Raw genomic sequence first — 17,338 nt, forward strand, 5'->3', positions numbered from 1 at the left:
GACAGTTGGAAGGCAGAGTTAGGCATGGGCAGCTGATGTGGTACTCCCGATTCCTCCCATCCGCCAGGAGACACTCTCCCCCACAACTCTGGTGTTGTTAAAGGCGGCCATATGGCATTATAGACCTCAGGTTGGCCGGGGTTAACTACCATGCCACCTGTAGGCATCTGTTGGGCCTCCCCAGTCGGCTGCTGCTTTGATGGGCTCTCCATGTGGGCAGAGTAATGGACCTCGGCTTGCGCCTGGAGGCTGCGTCTGGGGGTCGGCTTCTGTGTGGGTTGTCCCTCCATCTGTCCTCTCTCTTGGGCTGGTATAAGGGACTTTCCTGTGGGGGAGGGGAGACCCTGCCTGCAGGAACCTCTGTCTCCTGACCAAGGGATTCCCCCGATCTTCCCTCTGCCATACCTTTATCGTTCAGCGTCTTCGGGCTGGGCATGTTCAGGGCTGCCGCCCCCGATGGTTGTGGTGTCTCCTGCCCACTGCGATCCTGCTCTGGTGTGGGGCACGCCACGTGGACGGCAGCCGTCTCCTCTGCAGGCCGTGCAGCCCCGCCAGCCGCCACCACTGTCTTCATTCTCTGCTGCTCCGCTCCTCTTGTGCTCTGCTGTGGAGTGCGGGGAGTAGAGGATGTCGGTGCTGCCCACGTGGCGCCACGGCCCGTGTTCATCGCCGCCATATTGGTGCCGGAGGACCTCGTGGCAGCCAGATGGCAGGGAGTTAGAAACCGGCTGATGCCTCACACTGAGCCTCTTGATGGCGTTGCCGGGATACTCTGCAGGTCTTTCTTCTTCTTTGGGCCCATTTGTGTGTAGATTGCCGTGCTGGGTGACGCTAAGTACACCCGTAATGTAGAGCTTTGAAGATGTGGTATTTAACTTTTGTATAAGTTGAGTCGGTATTCTTGTCAGTGGGACTCCATATAAGGCTACAACTACTCACTGTGACATTTGGTGACATGGTGTGTACCACACTCAACATGGACTAGAAGAAGCAAATTAAAGAATGTTCAAGGGTTTAGAAAATAAAACAGTTGTTCGTGGTGCACAGTTTGCCCCTTAAGGAGCTTACTCACGGTATAAGACCGGTCCACACAGTCTTTGAAAAAGTCCACAAAAATAGAGAAAAATATTTTCACTATGACCGGAGCTCCAAAGATTCTTCTTCTCCCTCTTATTTTATCTTAAAACTTCGATGAACAGCACCAATCTTCAATTTCTCCTGCTGAAAGTATGTCACCATTCAGACTAGCACCATCGCACTCTCATTCTCCTCTTTTAATTGTATTGGAAGAAAATATTCAGGCAGATGGTGTGGTCCGCCCATGGGCGGATAGAAAGCTAGCGTCCCGTTATAAGTAGGCAGATCCGCCCATGGGCGGATAGAAAGCTAGCTTCCCGTTATGTGAATTTGTGATATGCGCATTTTTAATGGATTTTTGTGAGTATGATGAATTGGAATAAATTTTAACCTTATTGGAACATACCACACCATCTGCCTGCATATTTTCTTCCAGTTACAATACAATTAAAAGAGGAGAATGAGGGTGCGATGGTGCTAGTCTGAATGGTGAAATACTTTCAGCAGGAGAAATTGAAGATTGGTGCTGTTCATTGAATGTTATGCAATGTTATGCGGCCCCTTTACTTTCAGTGCCGCAAACTGAATGATCCAATGTTGTCCTAAATGACTGATAATGATAAAAAATCCACCTGTGTGTAATCAAGGCTCCGTATAAATACACCTGCTCAGTGATAGTTTAGGGTTCTGTTTAAAGCGCAGAGAGCATCATGACAAAACACACCAGGAAGGTCTGTGATACTGTTGTAGAGAAGTTTAAAGCAGGATTTGGATACAAAAACATATCACAAATTTTTAACATCCCAAAGAGCACATTGAAATGGATCTACAATCCACCAAATCTGCAAACCTACCAAGACCCTGCCATCTCTCTAATCTTTCATCTTAAACAAGGTGAAGATTGATCAGAGATGCAACCAAGAGGCCCATGGTCACTCTGGATGCACTGCAGAGATCTATAGCTGAGTAGGGAGAGTCTGTCCATAGGACAACAATCACTCGTACACTGCACAAATCTAGCATTTATGGAAGAGTGGCAAGAAGAATTTCACAAAGATATCCATAAAAAGTCTTGTTAAAAGTTTGCCACAAGGCACCTGGAAGACACATCAAACATGTGGAAGAAGGTGCTCTGGTTAGATGAAACCAAAATCTAACTTTTTGGCCCTAATGTTTGGTATAAAAGCAACACGGCTCATCGCCCTCAGCACAACATCCCCACTGTCAAACATGGTTTGGGCCTGCTTTTCTTCAGTAAGGACAGGAAAGTTAGCAAAAAATCTGAGACTAGGACAGAGATTTATCTTCCAACAAGACAATTATCCCAAACATAAAGCAAAATCTATAATGTAATGGTTCACAAATAAACGTATCTAGGTGTTAGAATGGTCAGACCTAAATCCAATAGAGAATCTGTGGAAAGAGATGAAAACTGCTGTTAACAAACGTTCTCCATCCAACCTCACAGAGCTCCAGCTGTTTGCAAAGGAAGAATGGGCAAGAATTTCAGTCTCAATGTGCAAAACTGATAGAGACATTCATACCCCAAGCGACTTGCAACTGTACTTGCAGCAAAAGGTGATGCTACTAAGTATTAACTTAAGGGGGACGAATAATATTGCACTCCCCACTTTTCAGTTTATTATTTTTTTATCTAATAAATTTCATTTTACTTCACAATTGTGTCCCTCTTTTTTTGATTCTTCAGCAAAAAAATTACAATTTTATATTTTTATGTTTGAAACAGTATATTAACCCCTTAAGGACGCAGGGTTTTTCGGCTCATTTCTCGCTCTCCAACTTCATAAATTCAAAACTTTTTCATTTTTACGTGTACAGACCTGTGTGAGGGCTTATTTTGTGCGTAACAAATTTTACTTTCCCGTAATGTTATTTATTTTAACATGCCGTGTACTACGAAGCTGAAAAAAAATTCTAAATGTGGAAAAATTGAAAAAAAAAACGTTCTTGTGGGCTCAGTTTTTACGACTTTCACTCTTCGCTCCAAATAACACGCCTACTTTATTCTTTGGTTCGGTGCGATCGTGGTGATACCAACTTTATATAGGTTTTATTGTGTTTTAATACATTTTCAAAAATTAAACGAATGTGTACAAAAAAGAAAAAAATTTTTTTGCCATTTTCTGACGCTAATAACTTTTTCATACTTTGGCGCACGGAGATGTGTGAGGGGTCATTTTTTGCGAAATGAGGCGTCGTTTTCATTGCTACCATTTTGAGGTCTGTGCGACATTTTGATCATTTTTGATTTCATTTTTTATGTTATATAAAAAGGTGTAAAAGTCGCATTTCGGACATTTGGGCGCCATTTCCCGCCTCGGAGGTCACCACCGCCCGTAACCGTTTGTATATTTTGATAGATCGGGCACTTTGGGATGCGGCGATACCTAATATGTTTGTGATTTTTACTGTTTATTATGTTTTATATCCGTTCTAGGGAAAGGAGGTGATTTGAACTTTTAATATTTTATAAATTTTTTTTATTTTTTAAACTTTTTTTTTTTATTTTTTTTTTCACTATTTCCTAGACCATCTAGGGTACATTAACCCTAGATAATCAGATCGCTCCTACCATATACTGCAATACTTCTGTATTGCAATATATGGCATTTTTGCAGCACATTCATTACAATGAGCCACTGGCTCATTGTAACGAATCTGCAGATGCCAGATAGTCTCGGGTCAAACGAAGACCCGAGGCTACCATGGCAACTGATCGCCGCCCCCCAATGACGTTCGGGGGCGCGGCGATCGTAAAAAAAGATGGCGGCGCCCGCGCGCCGCCGTCTTTTAAACGCCGCCGGCGTTGAAAGGGTTAATAGCCGCAATTGGTGCAAGCACCGACCGCGGTTATTAGCGGTGGGGGTTTTATGCAAAATGCAAAAACCCCCACCTTTGTATGAAGAGGACTCAGCCCGTGAGCCCTCTTCATACATCCCTTATACCTCTGCGCCATAGAGCTACGGGCGCAGAGCGTTAAGGGGTTAATAATAGAAGCTTCTGCTGGACACTAAGTATAAGGTGTAGAGTATGGTGCTGTGGGTATATGTATGTGTAACATATATGTGTATTTATATTGTATAATGTGATGGGGGAGGGGCGATGGCAAGATTTTAGGTACAGTATATGGGGGCCCCGATCTGGAGTTTGCATCGGGGCTCACTGCTGTCTTGTTACGCCACTGGGATTGGGGTAACAGATAGGAGTCAGCAGACCCCTATATTTGACATATGACATAGCTATAAATAAAATACATCAATATTAAAATGGGGCCATTCTATCTATAATGCTGGTTATCAGCTGCAGGTGTACTTGAGCTCTGTCCCCGAACTTTCCCTTGAACAGTATACAACAGTTTTAGGCGAGCAGAGGACAGCAGCAGTACACTGCCAGGATTTTCGAACGTTTATTACATAAGTCTCTATATTTAACATATGTGTTGTTTTTTTACATTTTTGTGTTGCTATAAGTAAGTTGGGTTTGGGTTGCATTTTGGGCACTCGGCCTCTAAAAGGTTCGCCATCACTGCCATAGGAGGAGCCTTTAAACTTGTGGTTTGTTATCCCATGGGATATTTGTGTCATTCCCTGATGCAATTGATGATTTTACTTCTTTGCCATCTCAAACATATCCCAAGTACTGACTGAGCTTTTACCTGCTTTCTCTTGCTCCAGGTTTTGGAGCCTATACGAGAGCTATACTAGGTGTGCCAGGCCAGAATAGGATTTGCTGTTCATATTGTATCTTATTGCTATTGTTAGTTCTTTTACCTTTGTGTATGTCTAATAAACGTGATTGAACCGTAAATCCTATTTAGCATTTTTGGAAGGATTTGAAACGTGCTGTCTGCAAAAGGCACCCTTCAAACCCCAGACAACTGGAGCAGCTTGCACAGAAGGAGTGGGCCAAAATACCTTTTGAGAGGTGCAAAAGTCTCATTGACAGTTACAGAAATCATTTTATTGCAGTGACTGCTCCAAAAGGTTGTACAACAAAACATTAAATTAAGATTACCATAATTTCTGTCCCAGCCTGTTTTACAAGTTTTATGTTTTTAAAAATTCTGTTGAAGCATGGTTCAAAAGCACTGCCTTTCATTTTAATAGAAATTTATTTTTACTTTTGTCAAATTCAGGTTATTTCTGTGATCATTGTCACAATTTTGTCCACGTGAGTAAATGTGAAAAATCAACCAAATAGTTATAAATAGCATAGCATCTTAAATAAAAATAAGTGGACGCTTAAAGAGGACCTGTCACACCAGAATTTCACATCATTCAGAGCACACCACATGGTTCTGCTACTAATCAGGGTTCCTACCTGCTAATTTTTATTTTCCTGTGTTGTGCCATCTTTGTATAACTTGCATTTTATTGTCCTGTGATTACACCATTATGCATGCATTAATCCACCCCCTAGACTCTAGATACACCCACCACCTCCTCTTCTTCTCCAAATCTCACTCCAAATCTCCTCATTGTCTCTGTTGACTTCTGTTCCTCGCAGACGGGGAGATCAGGGAACGCGCAGGCCGCATCAGAGAGCCGGCAGCGCTGAGCGACTGACAAGGCGCTTGCGCACTGGATGCCATTGTCGCCTGCATCCAGTGCGCAAGCACAAGAACTGGAATTCGGGGGGTGGCGGCTGAAATACAAGTAGGAGTGCTGGCACGCCCTCCTAATCAATATAGCCGACTGCAGGAAGAAAGGTCCGTGGATCTGACCACTTATTTGTTAAGAGGTTGGAAAATCAAGGTAGATTTGAATGCATTTTTACTGAAGACAGGAGGATAAATTTAATAGCAATAGAAAGGGGCTGGGGACTGGATTAGATGACCATGACTATTATGGGGCATAATTTAGGCTGACAGGTCCTCTTTAATAAAATCATGCTAACAAAAGCAGACAGTTTGTGCTAGATTTTTTGTCAGGAAGATAAAAACTGGATTCAGCAACGAGGGTTTAAAATAGATTTTATTTAAGTATGTTGAATATATTGAATACAAATGCAATAAAGTAGTGTTTGCTAAATATGCATATCTTATTAACATCAACAATATTATAAAATATTTTAAAAATTAAAATGCAGAACATATTTTTTAAAAATGTTATTCAAGATGGAACAAAATGTAAATAGTTAGTGTACATAACATTATACATTCATTAATTACTGCATTTCACAGATGTGATAATTTCTAAAAAGAAATTTACCATCAAAATCAAGCATAATAAACCAGGGACATTTACACACTGATCTGGGCACTATGACTGTGGTAATCTTCTTATATTTGTTATCCATGGCAGCTTTCCTTCCTTCTAAAATGAACTATTTAAATTTTGCTAATGAGCCAGTGAGACGAAGGTCGTGTTATCCGAAGCCCTCTGTGTTGTAGCTATACAAGCTGTTGCATTTGGAAAGAGCACATTCCCCATTCCACTGTGTGCTCACTGCTGCTGAGATTACAGGAATTGTCGTGGGAGAAGGGAGGAGGCTGAGATGTGCTTATTACCATAATTTTAAAAGTTTCTTTTAGAAGGAAGAAGGCCATGGATAACAATTATAAGAAGATAATCACAGTCACAGTGCCTGAATTTATGAGTAAGTGTCCCTGGTTTATCATACTTGATTTCAGTGGTAGATTTTCTTTAATTACATAACGCATTAATATTTAGGCAGCAAACATGGTAAATATATTAAGGCAAAATGTCCACCGCCTAAAATATTTTTTTTCTATTTTCATTAGCAACCCCTGCTTGTATTAATTTATTAATACTCATTTAAATATACTGAGTGAGAAATTTATTAGCTCAACACGCATAAAGCCAGCTGCCCTGTTTAAACACTGCCTGATAGATTCAGTTTGGGGCATTTTCTTAAGTAAAATTATTTTAAGTAAAAATGATTTAAATTTTTATCTGATATTGAGGACCAATATTGAGGCTGTTCTCAGAAGTTAATAAGCATAGAACCGAAAATAAAAGTAGACAGCTTAAACCTTTATTACTGACCCTCTATTCCACCTTAATGAGCAAGTTATTTGGCTGTGTTCAGATGCATCATTTAAACTGCGTTTTGAAACACATTTCAAAGGGTGTGGGGAAGAGCCTGGCCTGATCACAGACATATTTTATCCTGTGAGGGAATAGAATCCATTTTTGAATCTGTTCTTCTATCATGTATCTAACAAAGACGTCTATGACTAGTACCATCCCCCCCGTGTACACAGATCATTTTACACTGATAGCTCCTTTTGATGGCTATTGGAATGTGGGCATGGTCAGTAGGTTCCTTTGTCCCAAGAACCTATAAAAACTGTCTGCTACCTAAATAAATTGGAATTCTCTCAAACATGTGAAGGTCTGAGTGATTCACCGAGCAGCTCGTACTATACAATGATTTGGAACCACACATCACATCGAGAGATATGGGGATGTTTCCCTGACAAAACCCTTAAGGACACAGGTTATTTTCGCTCATTTCTCGCTCTCCATCTTCAAAAATCCATACATTTTTCATTTCTGCGTACAGAGCTGTGTGAGGGCTTATTTTGTGTGTAACAAATTTTACTTTCCCATGATGTTATTTATTATTCCCTGCCATGTAGTGGTAAGCCGGAAAAATTCCAAATGTGGAAAAATTTAAAAAAAAAAAAAATGTGTGTTCTTGTGTGCTCAGTTTTTCCGACTTTCACTCTGCGCTCCAAATAACACCTCTATTTTATTCTTTGGTTCGGAACGATCGCGGTGATACCAAATTTATACAGGTTTTGTTGCGTTTTAATATATTTTCAAAAATTAAACGAATGTGTACATAAAAGAAAAATATTTTTATTGCATTTTTTATGTCATGTAAAAAGGTGTAAAAGTCGCGTTTCGGACATTTGGACACTGTCACGGAGGTCACTGCCGACTGTAACCAGTTTTATATTTTGATAGATCGGGCATTTTGGGACGCGGCGATACCTAATGTGTAGAGATGAGCGAGCACTAAAATGCTCGGGTGCTCGTTATCCGAGACAAACTTTTCCCGATGTCTCTAATAATGAGCCCCATTGAAGTCAATGGGATAATCGAGCATTTTTCAAGGGGACCAAGGGTCTGCACAGGGAAGCTTGGCCAAACACCTGGAAACCTCAGAAAATGATGTAAACACCACGGAAATGGACAGGAAACAGCAGGGGCAGCATGCATGGATGCCTCTGAGGCTGCTTAATCGCACCATTATGCCAAAATTATCGGCAACAGCATGGCCATGACAAAGTGACCGAATGAGGCTAGATAGCATCTAAAACATCCAAAAATTGACCCTGACACTATAGGGGACGGCATGCAGAGGCAGCGGCAGCAGCGGCAGGCTAGAGAGTGTCATGGCGACATACCCTAAATGGACTCAGGCTTCAAACCAATGGGTGGCAGAGGGGAACCAAAGGAGGTAAGCAAGAAGCGCTCTGATTTCCTATGTCAACAAAAGGTTGACGGTATATTTAGTCGATAACACAGCATGGTGGCGACATAATGACCAAGTTCCATAACGTATCTGGTGAAACAACCGAAAAATGAGCCTGACACAGCTCTTTTGATAAGGGGACGACATGTGGAGGCAGCCATGGAGACGACTTCCATGATTAAGAGCGACAGTATGAGGCATCCATATTGCTTCTATGATTGAAACTTCAGGTCTCCAGCATGGCGGCGACAGATGGGCCGAGTTCCATTATGTATCTGGTGAAACACCAGAAAATTCTGCCTGACACAGCTCGTTTGATAAGGGGATGATGTGTTGTATATCCTCTCGTGCTCCAGCGTCTGGTGTATAGAGAGTTGAAAGTTGTGCATGGAGACATTGGTGGACGCTGTGGAGGATCGTGGAGGCAAAATGGACAGGAAACAGCAGGGGCAGTATGCATGGATGCCTCTGAGGCTGCCTAATCTTGGGATGGAGCTGGCGGTCCGCTGCCAGGCGAGCTTTCACCTGTCCAAGCCCCTGTCTCTCGGCTCCTCCCCACCCAAAATGGGCCTGGGGGCCAGAAGCGTTTACTTTGAAAAAATTATAATTTTCAAAGCATTTGAATATTTCACCTAGGAATAATGGAATAGCGCTATTGTAGGCCTAAGAAAGTTGGTTGGGTTCTTGTATGCCTAGTTTCTAACAGCACACAAGAACTGGATTTTAAGTCACTAAGTTTTGAAAAAAAAAAAACCGTCAGACTGTGCCTAATTCAATCAAACCCCTAATAAATTGTCCCACTTAGGTGTTTGAGATGTCTGTGTCACTAAGAGCTAAATATAACGTTCCCAAGTCTCCCTGCAAATTCCTCACAATATGATACTAGCTGCACTACTAGTGCCAGCAAGGCCAGCCACAAGCAAACAAAAAAAAATTTAAATATAATGCTAATCTAGCCCTATTAAGGGCTGTTGGGTTCTTGTAGACTCACTTCTGCCTAACAGTAAGCTAATATAACACCCTAACGCTATCCCTGCAGCAGCAGCAGCAGCTCTCTCCCTAACGGCATCCAGACAGAGAATGATGCGAGCAGCGCGGGCAGGGGCTAGTCTATTCCAGGGTCAACTGATCAGGCCAGCCAACCACTGCTATCGACGTGTAAGGGTACCACGTCATGCTGGGTGGAGTGCAGAGTCTCCTGGCTTGTGATTGGCTCTGTTTCTGGCCGCCAAAAATCACAACGGCGGGAGATGCCATTTTCTCGTCCGATTAACGAGCAGTTACGAGTACGCTAATGCTCGAACGAGCATCAAGCTCGGACCAGTGTGTTTGCTCATCTCTACTAATGTGTCTGTGATTTTTACTCTTTATTATATTTTATATCAGTTCTAGGGAAAGGGGGGTGATTTGAACTTTTAATATTTTATTATTTTTTTTAAACTTTTTTTTTTCACAATTTCTTAGACCATCTAGGGTACATTAACCCTAGATGGTCCGATCGTTCCTAGCATATACTGCAATACAACTGTATTGCAGTATATGGCATTTCTGCACACTATACATTACAATGAGCCACTGGCTCATTGTAATGGATAGGCAGAAGCCATTCAGCCTCAGGTCAGACGAAGACCCGAGGCTACCATGGCAACCGATCGCCGCCCCCGATGAAATTCGGGGGAGCGATGATCGCAGCTAACATGGCGCCGCCATGCTTTCAGTGCCGCTGGTGGCAAAGAAGAGGTCAACAGTATGCAGCAAAGCCCATCTCTGTATGAAGAGAGCTTAGCCCGGGAGCCCTCTTCATACACCCTTCATAGCACATGGACCTAAGTAAATGTGTCCCATATATCTTATCCATATTTTTTTTTTATATAAAAGTTTATACTATGTTTTATTTGATTGAATCAAATGTATCAAGTACTTCTGAAGTATAAAACATTGTATACATGCTTTTTCTTTGCAAATTAAAGAACTAAAAGGTGTGTTGTTCATATGTATTCAGCCTCCAATGTATCTAATAAAAGAAGCAGCTAAGATGCCCAGGGTCAGTCTTGAGGATCAGAAAATCCACAGCTTAGGTGGAAGGATCTCTCCATAGGACAGCTGTTAGGCGTTTGCTCCACAAATCTGACCTTTATGGAAGAGGGCTGTAAGAAAGACAATTTTGAAAGAAAGGCATAAGAAATCCTGTTTACTATTTTCAAAAAGCTACGTAGGGCACAAAGCAATTATACAGAAGTAATTTTTAACCTAAATGCGATACACTATGTGTGGAGTAAAAATCCCCCCCCCCGCGAACCTGCATGTGCATGTGGACCTGCATGGGGCTGCATGTGGACCTGCAGGGTTGACTGTATACTGGGGTAGGGGGCTGGCTATATACTGGTACTGGGGGTTGACAGTATTTTGGGGGGACTGGCTGGCTATATACTGGGGGACTAGCTGGCTATATACTGGAGGGACTGGGTGGCTATATACTGGGGGAACTGGCTGGCTGTATAATGGGGGGCTGGCTGTCTATATACAGGAAACTGGATGGCGATGTTATATGCCATAGCAGTAATAGTAGTTATATTCCTGTACATAGGGGCAGTATTATAGTAACTATATTCCCGTACCAAGGGGGCAGTATTATAGTAACTATATTCCCGTACCTATGGGGCAGTATTATAGTAGTTATATTCTTGTACATAAAATGCAGTAATATATTTTACTTAGGGGCAGTATAATAGTAGTTACATTCTTTTTTTATCGGAGATGGCATTGTAGTAGTTTTTGAGTGTGTATATATAAGGTAGTATTAAGTTGTGTTCTTTAAAAAAAGAAGCTTTATTCCTGTACAAGGGAGGCAGTATGAGTCTCTTTCGCTGCGCTGTACATGTTGATTTACATCATCTATAAACAGTTTGTGTGGAGTTTAGTAACTCCACCCACATCACATGGTCATGCCTACTTGTTTTGACCCCGCCCACAGAATGGGGCCACTTTTACAGTTTTTTCCAAGGCCACTTTAAATTCTGAATACATATGCATGCAGCACTTTTCAGATTTTAACCCCGTAATGACCTGTCCGTTTTTTTTGTTTTTTCATTTCCATTTTTCACTCCCCACCTTAAAAAAATCTATAACTTTTTTATTTTTACATAACTCCTATAACTGAATAGAAACATAGAAAAGCTGATGAACATATGAACCCAGTCTAACTGTTTAGTATCTTGATGTGAAGACATCACAGTACAAACTATAAACTCCTGGAACTAGAAGGCAAGTAAAAATTGGTAACATATTGGGGAGAATCTATCAATATTGGTGTGTTGAACAGTTGGACAAGACCAACTGCCTAGGCGTAAAGAATACAATTACCACGGTATTTGCAAATAAGGTTGATAGTATTGCTTGTGTTTCAGTCTAATAGTTAACATTGCTTCTTAATTCATCAGTGCAAAATAAATCAAGAAAACTGTACACTGCAGTATAGAATACATGCATACTATACTGCTTCACATGCGCAAGTTTAGTTCTGTTGCTCCTCGTTTGGGCTGGACATCCTGGCAGGGACACGCAGCGTGCTTTACTGAAAAAACTAATTCCTGTAAAGCCAGGCTAACATAGTTTGTCCCTCATTTTCAATAGATAAAAGACAAAACCATATAGTAAAATACATCAACAATAAAACATCAAAATAAAATACAAGTGCCAGCACAGGCAAATATAAAGTATGTGCTAACCAGTGCAGTAGAAACTCAGAATTATGGGATATTTTTAGCATTTCTTCTGCCAGGTCAGTGACACTGGATTTTTATCCAATAAAATTTCATTAAAGCCCCAGTTCTGTGCATCTGGGCAAATGCTTGCAAACAGTAATGGAGACTTCTTGTAGTGAAACTTTACAGATCCCTGGAAGGACAAAAAGAAGAAATTATCTAATTATTATTATAATAACTATTATTCTAATACAAGTAAATTAAAAGTAATAAGTAAAAGATAAAAATGCATAAGTAAAAATGTGTTGAACTGATTCAGAACCAAACTGTAATTATGGCATGTTCCAGTAACTGTATTCTAACATGGTAGAATGAGATATGCATTATAATAAGCTAAATGAGCCTTTTCCTACTATCCATAAAACCACCTAATGTGTGCAACGTTGTTGTACCAATAGAAGGAGTATTATGGCTTCTAAAAGCCATAACAAAGTAAAACAACTTGTGTGAGGAACTTTTAGGGTGCGTTCACACGTTGCAGTTAAAACTGCATCGCAATTAGTTTTGGGTTGGTTTTAGGTGGAATTACTTATTTTAACAAGCGAAAGACATCAAATCAACAGGTGAATGACATTTGTGGAACAGCTTTCTCCTTCAAAATCAAATGCACCCATTCAGTCAATGTCTTTCACCTGTGAAATTGACAAAACTGCACCTAAAATCACCTCAAAACTAGTTTTAACTGCAACGTGTGAACGCCCCCTCAAAGTTTTCTAGATGTAGTTTTCCTGTCAACACATCTGCTTACACTTCCAGTAATGAGGAAAATCTAATTCAAACAAGCCAAACGCATATTAACATGCAAAAACGTGTGCAATGCTTCAAGTGACCAGACCTTTTGAACCATTGAATTGTGCGGATCACCAGTCAGGGTGCTGTCACACGTCGCGTTTACTGCATGCGTTTAAAAACGCATTGCTACAGCTGAAGGGATATTTCCCTAATTAAACAGCTGTTAACGCTTGCGTTTACAAAACGCATGCGTTAACATCGCGGTTAACGCATGCGTTAACAATGCGTTAACAACCGCATGCGTTAACCGCGATGTTAACGCATGCGTTAACAATGCGTTAACGCTTGCGTTAACAGCTGTTTAATTAGGGAAATACCCCTTCAGCTGTAGCAATGCGTTTTTAAACGCATGCAGTAAACGCGACGTGTGACAGCACCCTCAAGGTGATGTCACTGATTAGGTGCAGCGTTTGGGTTTGAGGCATTTAACAGGTTGAGGCATTTAATGGCGACAGATGCCATTTGTAAAATAAAGCTGACACCTGCAGTTTGTGGAGAGGGCTCAGTTCTTTCTATACACCACTTTACACCCAGTCAATGTAATTTTATGTTGACCAGTTGTGAATGGTTTAAAACAATTGAAACAAGTCTTGTTTTCCAGAACCTAAATGATCAAAACACTTTTAACAAACTTTGAATAAATGAATAGTGCAGGGGAATATGAGAAGCATTGCTGTCAAATTCCATGAAAGCTGTTTAGAGTTGTGATATTGGGGGATTTGGAACAGTATATTGACCCAAATAGAGTGATTCCTCACAAACACATGCTACTCAGTAATGCAATAATGCTACTGAGGTAAACTTATAATGTTATCTGCACTTTTTACCAGCTTGTTGGTTAAAAGGAGTCTCCTTACCTGCTTCACCGCTGTCCACTAAATGGTATAATCCATGTCTAGCAATAGAGATGGATTACAGAGACGGTGACAGTCCCTGAATATGAAGTTGTGCTCCAGTTCATGAAAAAATTACAAAATATTTGCTTACTCAAACACATTAAATGCTGCTCTCCACATTATATACTAAAAACAGTCAACAGCAGACCTGCAGTATAGCTTTACTCTAATTGTCTCTCATTTTATCCTTCTCTCTGGCATAAAGCAGACAATGAGTACAAAATCTTCTATGCTATCTAAAATATACAACTCTGATGAATAAATGCAACTTAGTAAGAAGGGGGTGGCTCTCACTTTTGGAATTAGGGCAAACTGTATGGCATATATGATTTATGAAAATCTGATAATATTAGTTTCAATGAATATGTAATAAAAAATAGGTACCTGAGGCAATGCTCGGATTGATGTGATGCCACGGTCTGATTGATTAGCCTTTACACTGTATCCATTCCTTCTGTTTAATATTTGTAGACATGCTAATAACTGAAGATGACTATTAAATGCAATAGCCACCCCTCTGTTCCTTATAGGTGGCGCTTTAGACAACGCAAAACCAAAAATCCAAAATCGACCAATAAAGCAGTATTGCAATGGTTTGCTTTCAGTAAAAGTTATATTTGGAGTGTTAATACATTTTTGTTCCAATGACATGGTTTCATTTTCCACTGTATCTAAAATGTCATCCAGCTCTTGTGCACAAAGTGTATCCATTCGTTTCTAGAAGAAAAGAAAATGTAATTTTCATTTCAAAATGTTAATGCCTTTTTTACTGTAATTCCTTCTATGGCAGCTCTTTATACATGTAAAATAATTACCATCTACTGCAGTGTGTGTAAATCAAAGCAACATTTTTTATTTATTATGTTGAATGGCAGGCTCCCAAGTGCCATGGCATAGGATGTGCCACACCACAAATGTTAATGTCAATTGCATCCAGCACAGATTACAGCAAGTGTGCATACATCAGGTGTACATATAATTACCATGTACTGCACCAATGGGGAAAGGAAGGCATTCTTTTATGCCTTGATGTTGTGATCTGGTATTGTAATAATCCCCCAGCACAAGACCAATAGCCAAGGGGACTGATTTACTGTTAATGATGGTGTAGACACATCACACCGCCCCTCTAGAATACCTCCCACTTGGACCAGAATGGGAGATCATAGGATTATGATTCCAGATCTCCAGTATCTTTTGATACCGAACATGATCACTTACTATGCTCCCATTGAGAATTTTGTGGGTCTCCTCATCTGAGGCCTCCAGAATAGATTCAGATCCATGTACCTTGTTTCTACCCATTCGGAAGTTATTGGCCATATACTATATGTGTTGAACTTTAGGACAAAAAAAATGTAGTGCCAAGGAGTCTGCTAAAGTGCAATGTTCCTTCTCCATTGTGGCAAAGGATACCTTCTGCGGCAGAAGCTTTTGGCTCAGGTACATAACAGGGTGCTTGTGACCTGTTAAATCTACCTGGCTGAGTACACCATTGAGTTCAAACTGTGCACTATACGTGGCCATGCAAAGTCTGCTGCTTTTAGTACTGGCAAGTTAGAAAGCACAGTCTTCAATGCCTAGAAGGCCGTTGTGCATGCAATTGACTGCGTATGGCAACTTCTTCTTGCTGAGGTCCATCAGATGTTTGACCAGCATACTATAGTGTGGAACACAGCTCCTATAGTACCTGGCAGTGCCCAGGAAGGACTTCACCTGTTTCTTGTGGGTGAGGAGAACTAGATGGCATCCACTTTCCCTAGCTCTGGCTTCATAGCAGGAGAATATCTCTAGTAACGTGGTGGCCCCCTTGTCAGCTTGCCACCCCCTGGCACAGTAGGTAGCCACATCAGCCCCATCTTTGTGGGCTAGCCTGGCTTTTGTCTTGGTGACCACTATGTGTCCGGCTATCGTAATCACATGTTCGCAACATCTCTTTCCTGAACTATCCTAGGGTACCTGTAACTGTTGGTCCCTGGGTCATACCTCCAATGAACTCTGTCAGACTGCCACCAGGAACATGCCACTAGGGAAACAGGAAAAGGAAAACTGTCCTTTACTCTAAGGCTAAGCTAATCCCTGCCTGCGGGTGATGGTCAGCTCACCTGGGCTAGTTCTGGACCCAACACAAAGACCTTTCCAGATAGTAGGGAAAAGGAATAAATGATACTAGGGTATGGCAGTGTCGGATTAAGTAGACCATAGGCCCTGGGCTGTTCAACGAACTTGGGCCTCCTTGGTCCCCCCTATTCCCCATGCCACACTGGCACACAATTTATTTGTAAATAATGTCACCTTTCCGTGCCAGGAGGTTTACTTCTAGATAACATAAGTCCAAACTAAATGCACATTCAAGGTTCTGCAGTTTATTTTAGATTCTATGGGGGAGATTTATTAAGGACTTTCTCGTCTACAAACCCAGAAATAATTGCAATTACTGGTTCAGGGGGCACAGCTAGCGGTGGAGTGGCCTCTGTACTCTGTACTACGTCCTGCTTATCTTCAGGAGTGAACATTTGCAGTTTGTGACCCAATTTTATGCCAGGTAGCATATGGATAACAATAAGATGAACTGAATGCACCCTAAGGGAGCTGTTACACAAGTGCGTTCATATGTGGTGTTTTGGTTGCGTCGAAACGCATGCTTTGTCAAATGTCACTATATGTTTGGCTACTTTGAAAGTGTTTTCCTTCATTGTAAGCATATGTGAAAATGTTTAAAAAAACACTTTCAAAGTAGCCCTCTTTTAGTGAGCCATGGACAGGGGTCTTAAAGTGGCAGAGGTACTGGGTGTGGCAAAAGTGGTGCCCAGGAAGAGAGATGACTTGGGTTTTGTAAGAGAAAGGAGGAAGCATTTTTAGGGGTGGTGGGCATTGCAGAGCTGAAGATGTACCAAACAGGTGGCAAGATCTCTGTGTGGTGTAACAGAGACAGTATGTGGCACACTTTAGAAGTATTTGACTATTAAATACAAATAATATGGCAGATTTCTCACACCAGATACTGTGCAGGGAGCAGGACTGAAAGTATGGTAGCCATCTATAATGCTGTTTAGTTCCACAGGGACTTTTAGCATCACAGATAGGTAAGATGCTGGAGGCCCTGCTACTAGGTCCTACATTGTCAACTAAATAACCCATAATGAGAGCCAGGATGTATACAATACAGCAGGCACATTGTGGGGGACTATGTAGTCTGACACATTGACCCAGATTTAGTAAAGGCTTTGTTCCAGTTTTCTGTTGGACTATGCACAATAAACAGCATGCAAACTTATAAAGCGTTTGCAGGGCCACCATCATGGGGGGTCTAGTGGGACTGTGTTCAAGGGCCACCCTGTT

At 41.3% G+C, this 17,338-nt stretch overlaps 1 protein-coding gene across 1 annotated transcript in view; it reads right to left on the bottom strand.

Moving 5' to 3' along the window:
- Positions 1–6,156: 6,156 nt before the first annotated feature.
- MYO19 (myosin XIX) overlaps positions 6,157–17,338 on the bottom strand; it is a 521,756-nt gene continuing 510,574 nt past the window's right edge. Inside the window, exons 23-24 of the mRNA XM_072133499.1 lie at positions 14,381–14,713; positions 6,157–12,441 (exon numbers count right to left, since the gene is read on the bottom strand). Of these exons, the coding sequence (XP_071989600.1) occupies positions 12,307–12,441; positions 14,381–14,713 (468 nt within the window). The 3' untranslated portion in view covers positions 6,157–12,306. The remainder of the gene's footprint in view (positions 12,442–14,380; positions 14,714–17,338) is intronic.

The sequence above is a fragment of the Engystomops pustulosus genome, chromosome 2, assembly GCF_040894005.1.
Source record: "Engystomops pustulosus chromosome 2, aEngPut4.maternal, whole genome shotgun sequence".
Taxonomy (NCBI): Eukaryota; Metazoa; Chordata; class Amphibia; order Anura; family Leptodactylidae; genus Engystomops; species Engystomops pustulosus.